Source organism: Stylophora pistillata, chromosome 7, assembly GCF_964205215.1.
Source record: "Stylophora pistillata chromosome 7, jaStyPist1.2, whole genome shotgun sequence".
In the NCBI taxonomy this organism is placed as follows: Eukaryota; Metazoa; Cnidaria; class Anthozoa; order Scleractinia; family Pocilloporidae; genus Stylophora; species Stylophora pistillata.
The window spans coordinates 9,159,816-9,183,274 of record NC_142525.1 but is presented as its reverse complement, the minus strand read 5'-3'; the positions used below and the strand labels follow the sequence as shown (position 1 = coordinate 9,183,274).

The window sequence follows — 23,459 nt, the reverse complement described above, 5'->3', positions numbered from 1 at the left end:
ACAATTTACATGAGAAAGCATGTGATAAGTTATAAATATTGTAAATGACAAATCAAAGGCTCTGTGAGCCAACTCGTGAATTGGATAAGCCAATGTAATTTGTGTCGTCAATAGAAATGGGTGTTTGATTTTCTTACTAAGGTATGAATCGTTAGACTGGTAAATGAGCATTATGAGGAATATGATGTAACACTAAATTAGGCCTCAAAGACAGAAAATATAGCCTGATTAGGATTTGGTGCAAGACGATCACTGTTCCAGATTTTACTGTTAAGGTTTGTGGATTGAAAGTTCAAAAGGGTGCTGTTTTGTTTATAATAAAACTATTGTTCCAATATTGAGCTCAGTATTTACTTGCGATGCAAGCATAGGGATAGGCATGTAAAATCTGGATGGAACGCACGGACATAAAAATAAGCATATATGCATAAGATTACCAAAACGTTGCCTTCTTTTTATGCTTGTACTGTCGAGTTAAGACTTGGTTGGCATAAGCGTAAGGATAAACATAAGCGAAAAACTTTCAGGCAATCAGCAAGCACCATACTGCTTATGCCAACCATGTCCCTATTTAACATAACATCGACTGAGCACTTGTGCTCATGTTTATGTTGCAGCTGAGCCCACCTGCACATTAGCTTGTTATGTTTATGCCTATTCTTGTGTTACAACCGAGTACTGCCCTTGAAGCCTGCTTCACACTTCTAAGATAATTATTAGCACGAGGATGAAAAAACAAGTACAAGGATGTTCACACCACTCTAAATTCTATGTTTTTCGGAATTCTTATTGTTAGTCAGAGGATACTCAAAACAAGGATTCTTTCCTTATTTTGAGAGTCAATTCCTTGAAATGTAAGGATCAAGATATCTGCTTTTAAGAATTTTATACTCTCCAATGAAAGTTCCTCAGTTTAAGAATACCACCATTAAAAATAAGATTTACATTCCTTGTTTTAAGAATTATGACTTTGAATTCTCATTTTAAGGATAATTCCGCTATTGAATAAATATCTCAAATCCTTGCTTTTAGCACGTATTCATTCTATGCAGAAAGGTTCTTCTTCCAACTAGATTTATGAAAAATCCTTGCCAAAATTTCAGAAATATCTGTGGAATTGTGCTTGTCAAATTCCCAAGGAAATATAACTAAATATAATTTGAAAAACATTTTTACGTTGATTTTTCTTTTAACACACTCAATATCTTGAGTCTTCATGAAACAAGACCACAGTTTTGAGTGTCGCTAGTTTACCCTAAATATAAAGCATTAGGAAAATCCTTGTTGCATCTAATTCACAAATATTTTTCATTTTAAATGACAATCAAAGTGGTTGTCAAAATAAATCATATATTTATAACTTCCAGAAGAATAAGCATGGAATGTAAACTACTACCATTTGTAATTTTTACTTACAATCATGTGATTATTATGCAAAAAATTACTGAACCAGAGTAAAGAATCTCAAACTAAATATAAACCACTTGTTGACAGAAGTAATGATAGTCATACACCAGCATGGATATTCATCATTGTCAAGGGATTGTTGTTGTGACTGTCAAACTTATTATTGTTTTAATCTTCAATATGATTCAAAAGAAAAGTTACGGTATCAATTTCTTGAAGAATATGTCCTAGGTGTAAAGCCTCTACAATGAGCATTTAGGTACAGGCAAATCTGTAGCAAGATTTTTGACAAAGAGAAAGAGTAATCTTCAGCATGATTCAAAGGAAAGGCTACCATACCTATTCCTTGAGGAATTTGTGTTTGTCATGAAGCCGCTATATACTGATTATTTTTGTATTGGTGAATCTGCATAAAGATTTTTATGGAATAGTTAAAAAATTTCAGCATATTAAGTTGACATGTAGCTGTGCCATTTCTTGAAGAGTTGGTGTTAGGTTTAAAGCCATGTCACTTTGCTGTTAATTTGATACATCAACTGAAGTGAGGTGTAACTTGAAGTCTTGCTTCAAAATAAAACTTGCTGCTGTGCAGGTATCTTAAGTTCAAAATAATGTAAAACATATTAAAGAACGCACAATTTGGGTTTATTATGTCAGATTAAAAGTTTTTGTTGAGTTTATAGTATGGCTTGGCTAACCTGTGTTACATGCACAAAATATTGAAATAAAGAACCACTTCCTGGAGTTAAGATCCTTGTCTCAAGGACATAGGGATGATGTATTATTTAACAATCTTTGAGAAGTAAGTGCTTTCTTTTGAGATCTTTACTTACTCGTTTTGAAAAAAATAGGTCTTACTCTGAGAAACGTTAGTCACCTAATAAGGTAAGGCCTCTGTTATCAGTTTTAGGCAGTATTTGTCACTCGCTGTCAGTGCATATTCCTTGTTCTGAGAACTGATAATCACACTTATTTTGAGTGATATCAATCCCCATCTTTAGAACTTCCTGTTCCAGGACGCATTTTTATGAAAAAAAATCCTTAATTCAGCGTATCTGGAAACATACAAAACTTAACAGTGCAGTGCGAGTTACACCATTGAAGAAAGAGCATATCGATTGGTTTGAACTTATGCTTGAACTTCTTTCACTGCAGTTCCCACTTGTGAACCACTTTCCAACGTCGATACAGCTCCAGGAATACCAAACAAGTCTCAAACAAGTCCCTAGACGAGCAGTTGGCCGCGAGCGACACTTCAAAGTCGGACTGTCGGCGAGCAGCAACTCGAGTCGTTTGAGCCCGCGGTTGAGATTACCAAAAGACCAGCGTTTTAAATGTAAAATTTATATCTTGATAAAGTTTCGCCCCTGGGTAACAAGGTGTTTCGGTGGCCTTATGGTAAAAAGCAATGCGATAGCTGACATTCTCAGGGTAGCGACGTAGGTGGTTCAACTGCGACGTACTGATGTACATTCTCAGTTTGGCTTACCTTTCCTTCTTTACTTTCTTTTTTTTTCTTTTTCGGACACAATAATCATTTTCCTGGATGTGTACATTTAAAAATAGAAGTATTCATGTCATAAATGAAATATACGCTGCAAAAGATAAAAGTGTATTCGGAGATTGGGCAGGCTTTAATTAATTCACAAAAGAAAAACGTATACTTTTTTAGTCTTTCAAGATTATCATTGGCTTCTTTTCACCCCAACACTATTCTTAGCAACAAAGGTTGTCATTTCGTTTGTTTATCATTCGCCAAAAAACTATCAAATGCATTCAAAAGCCTAAAATAGAACAAAGTTTACAGGAATCGACCAATCGAGCGAGCGAGCGCCATTCATCACATCATACCTACAACTCGCTCTTGCGCACGCGCAATTCACGAGTTAAAAAGGGAAGATATTTTTAAGATAAGTGAAATTCTAGCGAGACGCGCTTTAATTTTCATATAACGTCCGATTAATTGGTTGAAATAGATCTTCGTCTATCAAATTGAAGCCTTTTTTAAGTCCGTCATGCAAAAGTTATCTAATTGCAAACTCAGAAAGAGCCCATTTGAAATTTGCACTCGTGTTACAAATTTGCACCCTGGTTACATTCCCTTCCAGCTAAGCAGAACTGAGAAATGTATTAAAGGCATATCATCGGGCAAAACATATTCAGTTATACCCTAAAAAGTATTTCTCTGATTCAAATTATGTACTGCATCAATTCCGATTAGCCAGAAAAGAACGGAAAGTGTTTGCCAAATCACATCATACTTATGTTACATATTACAAGTTGACTCGTTCTTTGCTTGTTTGTGTTTGTTTGTTTTTTTTATTTGTTTTGGTTGCCTTAATTTTGTCTCTTTTTTGCTTTGTTTTCTTTTATAAATGTATTTAAGCTGAAGAGAGACAATCCAACTTTTTAAACCAAACTTTGGAAGAGCAATGTATAAAAACTGTTAGACGGTATCGACAATGAAATCTGTACGTTGAAAACCAACGCTATCGGTACCAATATGATCTTCGCAAGTGGGTCTGGAAAAAACTCCTCGGCCTTTATTCTCAAACTCATCTTCTGAATTAGACTGAAGGCATGTTTTGTGTAGACTGCTGTCCCCGTCTGTTGCGGTACCTCTTTCTCCGTCGTCGCTATCTGTTCCGAAAGAATTTCTGCGAGTAACTCCGGGAAGAACCTCCTGTAGTTGATTTTGGCTGCACGGGCAAGGTTTCTTTTTCTTTATCAGCCACGCCTGAACAGCGCATGTCACGAATAAGAGTAAACTAATGCCAATGAACACAATAAGAAGCGTGACAATTAACGCGTTGTGAACCTCCTTGCTGTGTTCTTCTGAAATTAAATAGATCATGTCCTGTAAGTATTATAAATAATAGCTGCCTCCTAAGCTATAAAAACTCTTTTATATGATGACGTCAAATGTTGTGTCGCCCTTTTTCTGCCAAGGTTGCTTTTGACACAACATTTGACGTCACAATGGGCAGCTTCGAGTTGGTGGAAAGTTTCCTCCTTTTCCTACTGGAAAACTTCAACATCCACATCGGACTTTACCGAGACGACGGACTGGTGATTTCTAACACCACTCCGAGGGAAAGCGAAAACATCAAAACAAAATCAAACAAACAAACAAACAAAAAAAAAAGCAAAAAAAACTGCCGCATCTTCAATCACAATAGACTACGGGTCACTATGGAAGCTAAGAAACAAACCATCAACTTCCTAGACATCACTGGATAAAAACACCTACCAGCCCTTCGCAAAGTCTTAGATGCCTTGCTCTATTAGTCAAACACCTCCCTAAAGACCATAATCTCAGAAATATCTTCAACCAAAATACAATCAAGATCAGTTACAGCTGCATGAGCAACACTAAAAAGATCATCGAAAATCACGACAAACGCATTTTAAATTCATCCAAACACATCGGTGACACCGCAGATGACACCAGAACAAAAGGCAATAAACTTGCAACTGCCACAGAAGAACACTTCCCCACATGACGGAAACCTCCTCCAAACATCAGTAATCTAGCGAGCCACAGTCAAACGTAAGTACAACAGCACCACTAACACATACATCGGACTCACAGAAAACGACTTTAAAACTAGACAAAGAAACCACACTGCATCATTCCGACACCTAAAATACAGAAACTCTACTGAACTCAGCAAACATCTCTGGACTCTAAAGAAAATAACGTTGACCAATTTATTTCATAACGCATCCTTTCATCAAGATCACCCTTCAACAGCGCTCGTAAACAATGCAACCTCTGCCTAAAAAAACCTACTTATCATCCGCCGAGCTGAATTATCATCACTCAATACACGTAAAGAACTGGCATCCTCGAGCCGCCACGCCACTTCTGCCAAGTTCTGCCAGGATTCCTATATATTAAGCCTGTTTCGTGATTCCTCACTCATCAGGGGATTTTATTGATAAGAATATCCGTAACCATCGTATATATCCTAGGTACCTTATTCCAAAATGGCTGCTGTCTCAGATGATCTGGGTCGAGTTGCATGAAAACGAGGCATCGAGGGCAAAACTGAGGCGTTTACAAATGCTAATACGTCGCGATAACCTGTCATGCCTCTGAATTGCTGTGTGCCAGGGTTAAAAAGAAGGTTTACGTCGAAAACAAGGTAAAGATTTCTTTCCACACATTTCCTGAAGAAATAAAGTTATTTTTTAAATGGATCGTCGCTATTCGAAGAGATATAGGCAAGCATTTCCAAGTGACAACGCACACAAAGTTTGTTCGAGACATTTCAAGCCATCGGATTATCTTCCTTCACTTGCGGGGCGTAAAAGGACTTTAAAACCAACAGCAGTACCTTCTGTATTTTGCTGGAAGAGATCCCTAGAATATTTACGGAACACAATATCATAGCGTCCTTTCGAGACAACCTTGTGTCCGGTCTTTCGTTTTTGACGGGAGACGATATTCCTGGCAGTTCATTGAATGGGAGAGATCCGAATCGGTTAAAGAACTCCGAGTTAAAGTTTTGGTTAAAGTGTCGTTGCGATTCCTGCAAAGGATTGTCCACAAATTACAACTTTGTGAGCGGTAAGTGCTGAGTCCAAAATAACGTTCGTTGCTGTGCGTGGCCTAGATTCTCAATCGCTTCATTCTCTTTCAGGGTAAATGACTACTCAGAAGCGAAGATCGAACATCTTCTTGTCGACCCCGACGTAAATTTTGTTTATACCAGGCGCAAAAGGGCGACTCCTTGGCCTTGAAGATGCTTTGGATCCAAACACGCCGAACTCGACAGCTCATTCTGATAACAGCACTTGCAGAAAGTCCATTATTTACCTGTGCGGAAATGGACAGACATATTGCGAATTCAGGTAAAAAGCACCAAAACAGCGAATATCACTCGTTGCCTACAGGACTTCGAAAAGCCAAGGCTTTTCTGGCGAAAATTGTGGCGAATACCTTCACGAGATCTAGACTCACCAAGATCAAAGTTATTTATTATCGCGCGAAGAGCTTCCACAGTTTCAAAGTCCGCGAGGAACCCCATAACTTGAAACTTGTGCCCTGCATTGTTTCTGGAGAAGTAGAATATGCCTACTGTGGGCCAAGTTGTGCTGCTGGAAAGTCAGGCTTCTGCAACCATATCCTGGCTTTGACGATGAAAGTCTAAATATTCTGGGGATCTCTTCTTCCAGTAAAATACAGAAGGTGCTGGTGTTGGTTTTAAAGTGACTGTCGTTTTACGCCCCGCAAGTGAAGGAAGATAATGCGATGGCTTGATATGTCTCGAGCAAACTCTAGTGTGCGTTGTCACTTGGAAATGTTTGCCTATATCTCTTCAAACAGCGACGATCCATTTCATAAATAACTTTCTTTCTTCAGGAAATGTGTGGAAAGAAACCTTAACCCCGTTTTCGACGTAAACCTTCTTTTTACACCCTGGCAAACAGCAATTCTGAGGCATGACAGCGTATCGCGACGTATTAGCATTTGTAAACACCACAGTTTGGCCCTCGATGCCTCATTTTCATGCAACTTGACCCAGATCATCTGAGACAGCCGCCATTTTGGAATAAGGTACCTAGGATATATACGATGGTTACGGATATTCTTATCAATAAAATCCCCTGATGAGTGAGCAATCACGAAACAGGCTTAATATATAGGAATCCTGCGTTTCGATTTTTCCGTGTTACAGTGCTCGATACATAAAAGTACAGCGAAATATAAGTTGAGTCAGAAAAATACAAAGACTACGCTTTCATCCCTTCAGGCAATCCGAAAGAAGTTATAATTAAAAAGAAGTCAAAAAGAAAAAAAGTATAAATAATACATGCTCAGTGTTAAAAGATCGTACTCCTGATGCTCTAAAATCCATGGTAGTTTACCAATTTTCTGTGCGGGTTGTAATTCCCGTTATATTGGCAAAACTAGTCGCCACTTCTCTAGTAGGATAAGGGAGCACACGGAAAGCGATAAAAACTCGCATGCTTTTAAGCATTTCAACACATCTCCTTGTAAGAACAAAAATTCCCTTTCTTGCTTTAGAATTCTGGATTCTGCTAACAACTCAATTGATTTAAAACTCAAAGAAGCTTTTTATATAAATAAGACCAAACCTGAACTTCACCAACAATTACAGCATTATAACACTTTTCTTACGTTTTAGTTCACACCTTTGATGTTTGGTGTCAAGTTGTAGTTAATACCCGTCTTTGCATTACATCATACTGTAAATATTTTATTCTTCTACTTGTATGCTATATAATTATTCACGTTCAGTTACTCATTGATTGAAGATGGCATAAGCATGCCGAAACATGTCTCTCAAAAAAGTTGTCTATTTCTTACAATATTTATCATACTTGCTACTACTACGACCTTATGGAAATAATAAGAATACTTGTAAAATGCCAAAGAATCCTTGTCAAAGAATACCCAAGCAGAAAGCATACATACCTGGGGGTGGAGATTTTGAAGAATCTGGGGCATCTGACCTTGAGACATCACCTTCATAGGAGATCAAACGTACAACTTTAGCTTTTTGAAAACTACAGTGTGTATCTGTAGAGGATTTTAATGCATTGTTGAACGATTCAAAACACATCGCCGTTCAAGAGATCGCCACAGAAATGTCGAAAATTAATTTAAAAAGTGATTCTATGTATGCTGAATAAGTGAAACACTTAAAAGCATGTACAGCCAATTAGTAACAGTCACCTGACTGATAACCAAAAGGCTACCCAGGGCAATCATCGATTGTTGCAGAGTAACGACGGTAGACAAACCTGAGGACGGTGGAAGTGTAGGAATAGGAATATCTGAGTAGAGAAAATAAAAAAAATTAAAACAAAATCATAGATAAAAACAAACAAAAAAAAAAACAGAAAAATAAAACGGAATAAAAAAATAAGTTGTTGCAGTATGATACAACGCCATCCATGACTTATAAACACGCACGCATTGCCATATATAGGAAAGACAAAAGATCACCAGTTACTCCTTTATGTATGTCACTGCTTTTTAAGATTTTTCTCGGCAAATCTTGTTGGTCATGGAAATTGTGAGTTTGAGATACAGAAAGCTCACCAATAACATTTATTTGTACAGTACAATTATCAAGTACAGGAGGGGTTTATATGTTTGTTTCTGCGTACGTTTGTATGTAGGCGTGTGGGTAGGTAGGTAGGTAGGTAGCTAGGTAGTAAGTGGGGAGGTATATAGCTGAGCAGGAGGGTAATTGGGTGGTTGGGTGGGTAGGTAGGTGGGTAGGGAGATGGATAGGTGATCAAAGGATAGGTGAGTGAGCAGGTGGGTAGGTGGGTAGGTGGGTGAGCAGGTGGGTAGTTTAGCAGGGGAGTAGGTGGGAGGGTTTTAAGTTCTAAAATCACTTTTGCTGCTTATTGATAGCTTTGTTTTTAGCAAGTTATTTTACTCTTCCTTTGTATGGGGAACACAACTATCAAATATACATAGACTGCCAGATGTCAACAGCTGGGCGACAGAGCTTTAATTTTTGCAGTGCCAAACCATGAAATAGGCTTTTGAGGCATCTTCAGAGCATTAGGGGTATCAATAAAACTTAAAGGAAAGATTATTCATTCTTATTTTTTATTCAGATCATAATGAAATTAATGCATAGACATCATTGGTTTTTTTTCAATTATTATGATTGTAAATTTTAATTATAGATACTGTAGAGTTAGGTAGGTAGCTGTATGTATGTATGTATGTATGTATGTAGGTAGGTAGGTAGGTAGGTAGGTAGGTAGGTAAGTGAATAGAAAGGAGTGTAGGTTAGTAGGTGGGTAAGTTGGTCAGTGGGTAGGTAGGTAGGTAAGTAGGTGGGTGGTTAGGTAGGTGGGTAGGTAGGTAGGTGCGTAGGTGGGTAGAAAGGTAGGCGTTTATGTAAGCCGGGTGGTGTACAGGTAAGTAAATGAGCAGACAAGTAGGCAAGAAGGCTGTTGTGTAAGTAGTTAGGTGGGGTAGGTAGTTGCACAGGTAGGTGGATGGGAAGGTAGGTGAGTGGGTATATGGATGGGTGGGTAAGCAGGAGTGTGAGAAGGTAAGTAGGTAGGTGGGTAGGTAAATGGGTGAGCAGGAGGATAGTTCGGTGGGTAGGTGGGTAGGTCAATAGGTTGGTGGGCAGGTGGAAAGGTCAGTAGAAGGTTAGTTAGGCTGGTAGATTGGTGGTTAGGTTAGCAGTTGGGTAGATAGGTGACCAGGAGAATAGTTGGGTAGGTAGATAGGTCTGTGGGGGGTGGGCAGGGGGAGAGGGAATAGGAGGACTAGTTAGGGAAATATGGTGGGGGAGAGAGGTAAGATAGGGACTGAGAGGAGAAAAGAGGGGAATGAGAGGAGAGGAGAGGAGAGAGAGAGAAGAGATGAGGATCCTCCACTGACAGATGTGACATACATAAACCGCACATTATCTTTAACTAAGGCAGTTACACAGGCAAAGGCACTGAAATGGTAAGGAAATTAAGGAAGCAAATTTAAATTTCCCTATTAGAGGTAACAAATGGTGGATAGAATTAAGACTTAAAGAGAAGATGCTTACCCAGCATCAAATTCTAGTCGTTAAAATAAAACAAGTCAGTATAAGCCAATTCAAGGTCTGTCCTAAACTATCTTTATCTGTCTTCTTTTTAAGTCAACAAACAAAGACTCTCCAGAACCCCTTATATTTCTTTTGTTTCCACTGCCCCCTCCCACTCAATAACACACCTACAGTGTATAAAAAACACTTCTTTAGGACCGCTGATAAAATATGTCTGATGGTGTTTTTCTTTTCTCATAAGGATGTATAATTAGTATTGTTACAGTAGCAGTTTCTCCAATTCCTTCGTGGACTTTGTGTTAAATAATCATTAAACTGTACTTTAAAAATGTCTAAACTGAAACACTCACCTTGCACATGAACTCTCATGATAAGACAGTGATTTCCATATGGATTTCCAGCACATATGATGTACAGACCACCGTTAGCTTTAGTAATGTTTGAATTAACCTTCAGCAGTATGTTAGAAGACATAAAATTGGACCTGTTTTGTAGAACATGTTGATCATGGCTCAAAGAAACCCATGGATAGGGGTAGCCTTCTACTTGAGCTTCTAAATATAGGTCCATCCTTACATACACATAAATATCTTGTGGACTGACTAAAGTAAGTTTTGGGGAACCTGAAATAAAGAGGAAATTAATTGATATTAGTAAAGAGGTTAGGGCTCCATTTTCCCTTACCTTGATAGAGAACTGAAGAAGACCAAAGGATGGTTGAAGACAGCTTTTACTGAGAACAAAGTGGTTACTGGTCACAAGACATGGCTCAAGGAAACCCATGGATAGGGGTATAAGCTCTTACTTCAGCTTCTAAATAAAGTTCCATCCTTCTGTACACATAAATATTTTGCTAACTGACTAGTGTCAGTGTTGGGCACAATATTGGTGAAGAAGTTATGGCTCCATTTTCTCTTACATTGATACAGAATAAAAACAGAAGGATGCTTGGAGGCAGAATTCACTGAGAGCAAAATAATTAAGATCTACACATTACCTTTGATAATTGTAGGACGGTAAATGTAGGGCTTGCTAGTTATATTTTCGAGACGTACTAGCAAGATGAAGTTTCTTTCATCATAGATGGGACGGAAGCTCTTGATGACCAAAGTTCCATTGGGATAGGCTTCAAAGTTTGGATCATCAACAGACGCCTTTTTCATAAACACTATATCAGCCAAAAAATGCTCATTCCAATGCGGATGGCAGCTCTTAGCTGGGCAGGAAAACCAACCAATCTCAGTCCCATTTTCCAGTTGAATCGATGGAATGTGTAGAAAGACTCTTTGTTGAATTTGCACAGGAATTTCCCTAAGACCTGTTTTATCAGAGAACAGTTTTGCCACTGTTTAGCATTAAAATATTTTAGTGAGATCAATGCATGTTAAAAACATCGTACTAATTCCAGTTAGACTTCCCTAGCGAACTGCTCAAATATGATTGTTACAATGAATTTTTCTGTTACTCCAAAAATTTATTTCAAAGAAAAAATAAATTAGCAAAATGTTGGCCAAGTAGCAGAGTTTTGGCAAAAGCTCTTCAGGGTCTTTAGATTATGTTATAGGTAACTTAGAAAGAGTTACTTGGCCGAAGCTTACATAATAAAGCAGCAAAAATCTAAAGGAATTTATTAAATCAGCCATATACTAGCTGAATAATCATAACACAGCTTGGAGTTACATGTCGCATGCCACTTCAATCGATAAAAAGCTATAGCCACTGCCCACAGCAAAACCTCCAAAAACCATCTAAAATATCACTACCATCACTAAGAAAAGTTATCAGTTCAATTAAGTCATTGAGTTGTAGAAAATTAAGAGAGAAACACAAAAATATGTTCAGAAAGTCAGTTCCTGTTTTATCTGTTTTTGACATGGCATTGCTACAAATTCTAAATTAAATTATACAATAAAAAGTTATCAAGTCACTGAGTTGCAGAAAATTAAGAGTGAAATACAAAATTATGATCAGAAAGACAGTTCTGTTTCATCTGTTTTTAACATAGCATCGCTACAAATTATAAACAACGAAGTATCAAATGTACTAAGGGACAAGATACTTTTTACAGTAATTATTTTTTTTATCTACTACTGCATGTGATATTGCAAAGAAAAGTATTTTACTGTTTGGAGATATGGAATTTTAACCTGAGAGAAATAATAGCACTGTCATCCTCTAAAATCAGTCGTGTATATTTAACCTAGTCAAAGGTTTTTTTTTGTTTTTCGTTTAGCTGCCGTTTTCGCATCTCTCCTCAAGAAAGCAAAGTGCAGTCTTTTTACATTGAAAAATGTAAACTGTAACCTTAAAATAGTTCGCGACGTAAACTAAAAAACTTAGTGAAGTTGCCGAACCGCAACTCGGTCATTAGTTTTTACTACCTCGTAATAGAATCCTGAAGTTGCGTTGCGCAAAATGAGAAGTTCCATATAGACTTTTAGTCTTGATTAAACGAATAACAACAATCTGCCTGGTTTATTAAGTGTGTTTTCGTGGAAATATTTTTTCGGTGAATTCATGGATTATGCATGAACACAAAAGAAAACTTTGAATAAATTACTTCACGTCGTCAATATAACTTGTTTACATGCCACATTCATCAACCGAAAAGGACCGCAAACATTCAAATGTTCAATCATCTACCTAACCATGAGTAACGTTATTACGAGTAGAAACATTATTAAAAGACATTTAATGTAAGAAGATCATCACCTTAGCAAATAACATGCTATGCATATTCATTGCATCATCCAACAGAAAACACGTGTATCTGTTTGTTTTTCTCACGCAAGCTGTTTGAGAGTCAAATATCTTAGCTTACTAGAAAAACACCGGGCAACCCAGGACCCACAAGTGAAGCTTTTACTAAAATGCCTCTATAGCGAAGTTTAGAAGTGCTAAGGGCGGGATATTTTTATTTAATAACATGCAGCGTCAACGACCTCTCTGAATATATAACACAACATTGTTTGTTCTTTTCTCACTGATCTCTGACTCATTCTAACGAGTCAATTACGGATCCGAGCAGTGATTTCACACGCAGGAATATATCTGGAAAAAATTGCAGTTCCTTGTTAAGGTAAAAGAAACGAACCTCAGAACCGTCGAGGCGGATTTTATCGTAACCGCATGTTCATTCAAAACCGGAGGAAAGAGTTGTATATTGTATCTCTTTTTTAGCAGCGATCGAGATAATCGATCGGTGCTTATTTCAGATAGTTTGATGGAAGTAAGCGTGTAAAAAGTGGGATAATTTTGAGAGTTCACTTTATAAAACTCGTGTGGAAAATTAATATCGTTGAATTTCTACATCTTAGTATTCAAATGCTAGTATGATAAAAAAATATGAACGAGTTTATAATGTTTACGTTTCAATAAACTATACATTAACCAGCTAGCTCAAACTGAAGATAAAACCCTGCTGTAGCGCTCTGTACTTTCTTTCAAAGGGAAAAATGTAAACCCCGGTGCCTTCGTTAAACGTTTAAGCATGAATAAAGAAAGATTGACATACAGACCTGTCGATTTGGGAGCAGTCGTCAGTTGCAGCAGCGAGATGATAATTAGATAAGTAAGATCTTTTGACAGGGAGCCCACGTCACAAAGTGTGGTTTTCAGTGAGGCCCTGCATAAATCTAACGTAAGGATAACAGAAAATATAAATATGGTTATCAAGAAAAGGATAAAAGGGCATAATCAATAAAAGAGACCACATGTTTTTAACAAGACGTCTAAAAACTGAAAAATCGGAAATGTTCCTAATGCCGTCTGGGAGAGCGTTCCAGTCATCTACTGCATGACAAAGAAACCGATGCTGACCCCATGTACGCTTTGATTGTGGTTTACAAATGTTGTTATTAAAACGAGTGTTATAATCATGCATGTCTTTAAAATGATTAAAATTAAAATTCCAATCAATTAGTCCATTCAAGGACTTAAAAACCAAAAATAGACGATGAGATCTTCGTCTTTTTTCCAATGTATCCCAACCAAGTAGATCAAGAGCTTCTGTTGCTGATGAATGCTTTGGCATATCTAAAATTAATTTAGCTGCTTTATTCTGGAGTAATTGGATCTTGTTCATCAGAGTGGTGTTGGATTTATCCCCCCAAGACACATCAGCATAATCAAGGATTGGTAGCACCATGGCTTTTACAAAGAGTTCCCTTGTATTTCTTGGCATAAGATGTTTTATTCTCTGTAAAACGCCAAGCCTCTGAGACACTTTGGTCTTAATGTAATCCACGTGATCAGTCCAAGTCAGATTCTCATTGATAATTACGCCCAGATACTTGAACGAATTGACTCTGTCTAACTCCTTCTCCTTGATTGTTAATGTGAATTCTTCTAAGGTGTTAAGTTTCCTTGGACCGCCAATGAGCATGAATTTAGACTTCGAGATATTTAGTGTAAGTTTATGCTCGTAGAGCCACTGAGCTAGCCTGTCCAGATCCTGATTCAACATGGTCTGTAGGTCACGGGCTGATTGAGAAGAGCAGTAGATAGCAGTGTCATCAGCGAATAAGGTGACCGTAGTGTTCCGAAGGACCTTGGGTAGATCGTTGATGTAAATGGCAAATAGTAATGGACCGAGAATAGACCCCTGAGGAACACCAACGGAAACCTTCCGCGCAGGAGAAGAGGCTTGACCAATCACAGTCTTCTGGTAACGAGAGGATAAGTAGGAATGGAACCACTCAAGATTCTTGCTGCGTAATCCTAGAGATTTGAGCTTCCCGAGTAAAATGACATGGTCAACGGTGTCGAAGGCTTTCTTCAGATCAATAAAAACTACACCATTTACTAAACCTTTATCCATATTACTTAGCACTTCATCGGTAAACTGCGTTAGAGCTAAAGCGGTAGATCTTGCACGTCTAAAGCCAAACTGGTTCACAGCAAGCAAATTGTTGGAGTCGAGGTAGCCGTAAAGTTGAGAATGAACAGCTCTCTCAATTACTTTACTGACCGTGGGCAGGATAGAAATGGGACGATAGTTATCTTTATCGGACTTATCACCTTCTTTGAAAAGAGCAGTCACTTTCGCACATTTCCAAGATGATGGGAATTGACCCTTCTCAAAAGAGAGGTTTATGATATCCCTCAGAGGTGAAGCAAGTACATTTGCTGCATCACGGAGTAAACGTGCACTGATGTTGTCTAGTCCTACCGCTTTATTGGTTTTCATTAGGCGCAGCTGCTTTTCAACAAAGGCTGACGTCACATACTTGAGAGAGAACGATAAGGTAGGAACTGCATCGTACTGAGTCGGTTTTAAACCACGAAAGGCCTTTGCAAGGCTCTTACCGATGCTTGAAAAGTGATTGTTTAGAGTTTCTGCAATGCCTTTGGGGTCAGTCTGCAATTTTCCATGACCAAAAACTGCATTAATTTCATTGTGGTTAGAGGGAAGTGTCTCTTTAATTGCTTTCCACATCTTGGAGCTGTCACCTTTAGCATCTTCTATCAGCCGACAATAATATTTCGATTTCAGCTTCTTTTCCTCGCTATTCGCACAGTTCCTCAATTTTCGGTACATTTGCCAGTGATACTGCGAGTTCTTACGCTTCTGAGCCTGTTTCCAGTGGTAATCTCGATCACTCCGAATTTCGAGGAGTTTGTTCGTAACCCATGGTGTCTTTGTCCCCTTCACACGCTTTGATTTTATCGGAGCGTGGTCGTTTGCAATGCTATTGAAAAGACCTTCCCAGAGGAACACGGCATCATCAACATCATTAGCACTTTCGATTATGCTCCAAGGTAAGTTGCTGAGATCACGCAAGAATGCTTCTTTGTCGTAGCTTTTAAAACAACGATACTCGAGCAACTTTGGTGGAAGTTTCTTTACACCTCCCTTGATAGTACAGAACACAATGCTATGATCGCTGATGCTTGACTGCAGAACATCGGACTGCACGACCCTGTGAGTGTTGTTAACGAACATCAAGTCTATCGTGGTGCTAGAATTCTCAGTGACCCGAGTAGGTTTACAAATAATCTGAGAAAGACTGTGTTGTAATGCAAATTCATCAAGTTTACGGCGTAACTGATTCTTGGTGTAATAATCAATATTATAGTCACCCACCAAAACAATATCGGAGTTTTCAGTGTCGATGTAATTTAGCGAATCAGCTAGATTTGAAATAAAACCATCGATGTTCACATCATCAGGTCTGTAAGAACAGCACAGTATCATTCGTTTGCATTTAGGTCTCTTGATTTCCACCCACAGACATTCAAAGTTATGCTTTATGAGATCAGACATAACGACAAAGGGGATTCCATCCCGGACGAAAATTAAAACTCCTCCACCACAACTTTTGGTCAAACACTGTCTATCCTTACGCACAAGCGAGTACCCTGGTATCGTGATCTCATTGTCCAAAATATTTGGAGCTAGCCAGGTTTCAGAAAGAGTCAAGATGTCAAAGGAGTGTTTGTGGACAAGTTCCTTTACATGATCGAGTTTGTTTACCAAACGATTAACGTTTAAATGAGCAATCTTGAAACCCCGTAACATGCGAACGTCAGAATGAAAATCGTTATTGTCTGACCGTTGCTGAGTAGTAGGATTGCAATGAGAGTCATCCAAACAGTCTATGCCAGGGAACAGACAAGTAAAACACAACCAGGTAGAAGATTCATTAGTTGCGAGAGAATAATATTCGTCAACGCCCATGTTCAAGCATTTAGCATGGTGCCATTTGTCGCAACCGTCACACTGAATAGCTCTTTGGTTTGAGCGACATCCTTTAGAACAAATAGCACACGGATCTTTAACCGGACCGGGGTTGGAGCTCACATCCCCGGCTAAGAGCAGTAAGTGCGAGGCAGAAAGACTGACGTTAGCCAAGTAAATCGAAGCTTGAAGTTTCCAAGATGGCGACGAGGCAACACGTGTTGAGCGTCTTGGTAGACCAGAGTTTCGTCCAGGAAAGCTGGCAGAGTTTAAATTAAGGGCCAGAAACAAGTTTCCATCATCAAAAAGCCTTTCGGGTACAGATGAGTTGTCTAGCGATGTTGCAAATAACAATACTAGGACAAGAGACGCGCTACACCGAGAGAGCCAACCGATCGCCATTGTGTTAGCTCAATGTCTATGATGCAAAGAAGAAATGATCGGAGACCCATATCTTCAGTTTTAAGAAGGTTATTGTCGCACTCCCCGAACGGTTTCCTTTGACGTTTACACCGGCCGACTCGCTTTATATATCTGTCTTGAAACACGACGTCGCTTTGACTTTTAGCCGGCAACCTCGTCCGTCGTCATTTCTAAATTTATCACTCCATTTTAAAGCAGTCAACAGTTAAGCCACTTAATGTATTACTTGTCAGTTAATAGCTGCCCTTACAACTCGTTCACTCTTTGTGAGCGCACGTCAGTTCTGAAACTCATTTGTAAGACAAAACGGACACTCAAGTAATCCGATCCTCTCCAATTACCTATTAAAATCTTAAAAGGATCGGGCAACTGTGATACGCAACAATCAACTTACGTACTGTAAACACCTCTAGACTTTTAAGATGTATTTTTTGTTTCGCACCACGGGTTCGGGTACAACTGATTAAGAAGATTCACTAGGAAAATAGAGTCCTCGGGGTCTACCAACTTTTTGAACTAGTTTATTCGGCGCTAGCTAGTCATCTGAAAGCGAAAAATACCCGTGAAGATCGCCTTTATCGGATATAACAAAAACAGAAGCGACAAAAAGTATAGTTGTATAGTAGCGACAACATATATGTAATTTGTTCATTTCGGTGCATATTTCACAGTTATGAGTTTAGCGAAAAAAGTCGCGCACGAAAGGTGGGTTGATTTAAATGAGTTCACTTCATGAAACCTGTAGGGAATACTAATTTCGCTGGATTCATTCAGCTTAGATATTCAATCAACTGTTTGATAGGATAAACAAATATACACGGTTTTGTGTTGTACATTAAACCGCTTTGAAAACCATTGTCGAGGACGACGAAAGGCAGGAAATAGTTACCAGAATTTTTGTTAACACAATCTTCTTCTATTTCCCTATTCGATTCTGTTGAACGGCTAAAAACTTTGATAGTGAGCAGGTGTTGTTGGGTCAAAATGAACTGAGGCCGGACAGCTTCCTGTCTTTTCGTCCGTCATGCACGTGTGCGTAAAAGATAATGCAATTTTCAAATTAAGGAAGGTTCCAGCTCTTTAAGAGGCCGTGACTGTAAATATCGAGAATTGTTGGCAGGCTAAAAAAAATCGAAAATTCTGACAATTTGCCTGGAAAACCCCTTTAGGTAGATATATTAAAAAAAAAAAAAAAATTTCAAAGTTTGAAATATCAAATGTGTCCGAGGAAATGGGGATAAACGAAAACTCGGGTTTTTATCTAATTATTATGCAAAAACATACAGTAAAATTAAGCAACTTTAGCGTGCTAGTACTGAAGGAGGATGTTTGGTAAGAAATCGGGGGAGTTTTTACTTCAAAGTATAATTAATTTGACTTTTATTTGTGGCATTTTAAGGAGTTTTGGTTTAATTTTAAAATTCCCATGATTTTTTAACTAAGTGCTGTCAAATGCTTGTTGCAAAGAGCGAAAAATCGACCAACTTCAAACCTTCAAAACCTGTCTTGGTATGTGTGGCATCATGCCAAAGTACCTGCTGGCACAAAGTTTGGTCCTCATACTAAAATGATATGTAATAAAAAATTTGGGTACTTCAGAAACGTGCCGGCAAAACATAAAGCTTTGCGACTGAGGCCAGAGGTCACGAATTTGCATGATGCCAACCAGTATTTAACAGCGTCTAATTCTTTTTTAAGCCAATGAGTTTTTTGTTTCATTTCTCGATACTGTCTTAACGAAAAGCAAAATGTTTCAATTGCGTGACAATTGTCACGATGGGTCAAAGGTGAAGTTGCCGAGTAAAGCGGACACGATCCTTTTTTCGTCAAAACTACATTCTAAAGCATCCAGTCCCATACATCTCGATTTAAATTATTTGTATAAATTCTTTTATGAGTCTTCATCTAACAGCATCCCGCCCGCCTGATCCTGGACCGCGGAGCTATGGAGTTCAGTGGGCTGTAGCCCCATCAAGAACAATTTATAATTATCCTAATTTTTTGTTTTTAATCTTTGTAATTGAAAAAAAATTGACAAACTTTTCCTAGGACTGAAGCGCGTTTCCGGTGATTTCAGAAGCTCTAGATTTCAAAATTTGCGGGGGAGAACATATCCCAGGACACCCTATCTAGCAGTCTTTCTGTACTAAGAAAGGCGTACTAAGAAACAGACAAAGGGTGACTCTCCTCGGAGGGGAGGCCCCAGGACCCTCATAGATAAGTTGGTGTCAATGAGCTTATACTACGGGGGAACTACAATAGCTCCTCCGATCCAAAATATGCTCCATGGCCCCCGTTTTATATCAACGTTCATATAAAATTCAATTTTTTGATGCAGCCTTTTGCCATTTGCCTTTTGAACTGCATTGCAAGAGCAGCATCTAACAAAGTCCTCGAGCAGAGCGATTTAAGATGTCTTTTTTCTCTTATCAACCCCAGGTTACATTTAACTGCTCAAAAATAGACTCCTTAGCATTTGACAAATTAAATTCTTCCTGCATAGCAACCGGATGTTGCTCAGTTACAGCTTGTGCGCAGGAAGCTGTCTGCTGTTTCACTTTTGCCGCCATTCTGGAAAAAATGAAGCTACTTGTTGAGTCGTCAAAAACTCAGAGACACTGAAAAAGCGCTCCCCTTTCGATCCCTTTGCTCTTCTCATTTCTGTTGCAACCATTTCCGCGTCGACCTTTTTGCCGCATTCTTGTTTGATGGTAAATCTAACAGCAGATATTCTCGTTGCTTTTCGTTAAACCGGTAAGCTTTCTTAACTTGTTTTCAAGCGAAGCCTTCAGACGGTGTCACATATCCAGTGCCACGAGGACAGGTTTCAGGAGGTAGAGGAATAGTTGGCACGGAACTTCAACCTTCCTCGAGCCTTGCAGCATATTCAACCTTCGCTTTATCAAGAAGTGTCTCCCTTTCAACCGTCTTTGTGCATGTTCCGAACGCCAGACGCTTTTCCAGAGAAGAGTGCCTTTGGAAACTACGCGTGCAGCCCTCTTTTGGACATGGAATACTTGACCATCGCCTTTCGCTTCACGGCCATAGTCTTCTTCTTCAGCGGATCCGTTGTGTAAGTTTTAGTAGGTTCTTTAAGTTTTCCCCTTGGGGCGATCTGTTTAAATTCGCCTAGGGAATCTTTCGGTAATGGCGTTCTGTAGAAAATAATATGAAAGATGATGAACGATAAAATCAAACACACCTAAACATTGTCCAGAGCGAGATTTGGTGCGTTTCGTACAGCAAAAATAGCCTTGGGTGCAGCTTGTGCATTGCTGCCTAAATGAAGTAAAAGTTTCTTTTTCCAGTATAGCGTTCGAAATAAAAAAAAAAAAAACTTGAAATAAATTTTTATAAGAAAAACTGGCGCCAGGTTTGATGTTTTCAAGTGATCTTGATTTCAAGCTTTCCCTCGCCGAGTCTTTCAGTCTGAAAACTAAAGAGAGATCATGCTACATTATAGCTAGAGACTGGATAGTGAATATAACGTAAGGTTTACCATTTGTTCCTTCCAAAGAGATGCATTTGCCGGGGCTTATGTCAAATGTCTGCCACACCCTCATTTCACCAGGATTTAGTTGTTCAGCTGACTGATGCCATTAATCTTCTGTTGCTTGGGGGAACAGTTTCGCGTTCCCAAGACTGTCTAACATCACTACATGAATCCCAGAACTTGCACCACAAGCTCCCCCAAGAAGAGAAGCAAAGCTACAGAATGACATCGTTTTCTTTTTATGCTCTGTGAAAAACCTCGCACGTATTTAACTTTAAGAAAAAGACCGTGATTACATCATAGAGAATTTCCCACTTGGTGGGATTTGGCAACCTTATACTTTTCGATTAGCTCTGAGTCATCATAACTGTCCGACTTGTTTACCATCTGTGCGTGTGAAATTTTCCTGTTGCTTTATTGGCCTTAGTAATGTTAACAGAAATTTACGTCAACTTAGGACAAATATTTTGGCAGCAGTTAATCTCTGGTATATGAAAAACGCTTTGAGTGAATAACCGACTTAATTTGGTAACACTGTTTACTAAAAAAAATATCTTGATTTCTTATTTCATTTGGCAAATTTGTTGTGATGCCGTGCAACACCAAACTAATTTGAATGCGTATATAGTGAAGAGTGAAAGAACCACTAGCTCAGATATTCTTCCTGTATAGTTTATTGAAATAGGTCAACAGCAAGCTTTAAAGTTAATTCAAGAAAGGAAGCACTCCTAATTTGTCTTGCATTATAAGACATGTTCCATTTCATTGCATGTTCTGTATGCATTGCATTTATTTCCATTTTAATATTTTAATTTACCTAAAAGTACATAATCATTGTCCCATTTATAGAGTAGGGGATACCTATTTTCCTTGTGAAATGAGCTCACACTTCTATACGAAGTTGGAATGCAATCTATTTATAACTATACAGTAGATTATTTCATGATACTTGAAGATGAAAAAGCATCATCGCTCGTCCACTGTAGAGCTCAGTCTAAAATTGAAGGAGATACCCTAATCCGCTAGTGATATGTGTATCCCTTCTGTTACGGAAGATTTTGGCAGTTCCCAGGGTATACGGTAGATCACAATCATGTCCATCATGTCCATAGAGGGAAATCATGAAAGAATTATGGTCTCTGAAAAATTTAACATACAAACTTAATTTTATAATCTGATTTAATTTAGTTTAGTCCATTTTCACTGCATTACGTTTTGCAGTGGGGAAGGACTCGAAAGGAACATAGGAACCATTCGTGCTAGTCCACCCTCCCACCTTTCCCATCCCATCCCACCCGAGGGGAGGACATCCATCACACAGTAATCTCGTGTGTGGGAAAGTAACGTCTCCTAACCCAACCTGCAGGAGGCGGGACCTCCATTAATTCGTCCCCATCCGAGAAGACTAGAATATCTAACCATTTCTTGATGTTATAGAAAGGTAGTAAATTCTTCTCAATTATTTCAAGACCCTAAGTGTTGGTCCGGCCGGGTCTCGAACCCTCGAGCTCCCGCACAACAGTCCAGCGCTCTATCCATTGAGCTAACCAGGAGGCGACAATAAGGACCCGACAATCATAATACTTCAAAACTTTTTACTCCTGTTGATATCACACTGAGGCATGTTGGGCGTAGCCTTATATCGAAAGGAATAAAGAAATGTTCAATCGAGAGTAATGTGGGATTGGACCGGTGTTGCTTCGCTTCGCTCTACGATTGATCCAGAAAACTCTTGTCACTCTCTCAACCAATAAGATTCAAAGCTAGAAACGATCGTTACTTGGTCACACGCATTTCCCACGTTTTCCCTCGCTTTGGTCGCGTTGCCTTTTTTTAATCTTCAGTACTCTTTGTCTCTTCTAGATATTTCCTTCTTGTGATGACCAACGCGATTAACTCAGTTTTGACTTTCCAACACTCAACGAAAAATAATTTTTATGCGGTGACTGGTTTTGTTCTGAGTTATTGAATAACAACTTCTTTAAAACGCTGACACGAACTTTCAGCAAAAGGCGTCCATGAAAGTCTTATCAAAAGCCATCAAAATAGCCACGAATTAGTACGACAAAAAATATTGTTTTAATCATAAAAATAAAAAAGCTCTAATATTTAAAAAAATATATTACATTACACTCCTGTTCTCTCAAGTCAAACCCTTCTTGGGGTATGGAATAAAAAATATTTTAAATACTATACATGGTATAAACACTATCGTGCCATTTCCAGTTGAAGTGATTTGTTTAACAGTAGTCTTTAACACAAACAGAGGGGTAAAACTAGCTGCTCCAAAGTGCAATAAATAATGCATCAATGATGGATTGAAAATGATATGAACTTCGATTTCGTTGTCCAGTTTCTTTTCATGTTTACAATGGCAGTAAAAATTTATACTACATGAATGAACCCTTTCTTTATATACAAGGTAATTTTTAAAAACGTCAACCCTTATGTTCATTTCGTCAATATTTACAGGAATAAATACAATCGCTTTTCATACGGCTTTTCTTTTGTTATTGACTGCGAATAAAGGCTTTTAAATCATGTCATATTTTCTATGCGTTTTTCTCCGTCAAATTTGGCGCAAAGTTCGTTCGGGGGAATTTTGGCCAACGTGCCGTAGAAACTGGAATGACAGCAATTTTATCCCCAATCTGCGAGTAGACAGGGGTAGGTTTCTTCTTATTGTTGAAAGACTGATCCTTATATTCACCGAGAAACGATAAGAATGAGACATTCCATTGATGTCGATGAAAGAGTTGCTATGGCGTTATGGCGATACGGAGAATACACAATAAGCTCTTAGTGCCCAACCTCCCCGCGTATCGGTTGCTAAATCAGTATTTGAGCGCCAGTGTGTACAATCCCTTTATCGGACTTATTTATATCAGTTGTCGATAACTTTTAGTGGCCG

At 38.6% G+C, this 23,459-nt stretch overlaps 1 protein-coding gene across 1 annotated transcript; it reads right to left on the bottom strand.

The window, feature by feature from the left end:
- Window positions 1-2,998: 2,998 nt before the first annotated feature.
- LOC111343570 (uncharacterized) lies at window positions 2,999-12,417 on the bottom strand. Its single transcript, XM_088726899.1, has 6 exons — window positions 12,335-12,417; window positions 10,951-11,271; window positions 10,304-10,576; window positions 8,182-8,214; window positions 7,853-7,903; window positions 2,999-4,242 (listed from the first exon to the last, which is right to left on the bottom strand). Exons 2-6 carry the CDS (start codon window positions 11,114-11,116, stop codon window positions 3,854-3,856), a joined length of 912 nt encoding a protein of 303 aa, XP_088583025.1. The 5' UTR covers window positions 11,117-11,271; window positions 12,335-12,417; the 3' UTR covers window positions 2,999-3,853.
- Window positions 12,418-23,459: the final 11,042 nt, after the last annotated feature.

Coding starts and splice junctions, on each gene's coding strand:
- LOC111343570 (XM_088726899.1), bottom strand. CDS start 11,116: ATGAAAAAGGCGTCTGTTGATGATCCAAACTTTGAAGCCTATCCCAAT. Junction 10,577..10,950: donor CCGTCCTACAATTATCAAAG/GTAATGTGTAGA, acceptor TCTTTATTTCAG/GTTCCCCAAAACTTACTTTA. Junction 8,215..10,303: donor CATGAGAGTTCATGTGCAAG/GTGAGTGTTTCA, acceptor TTCTCTACTCAG/ATATTCCTATTCCTACACTT.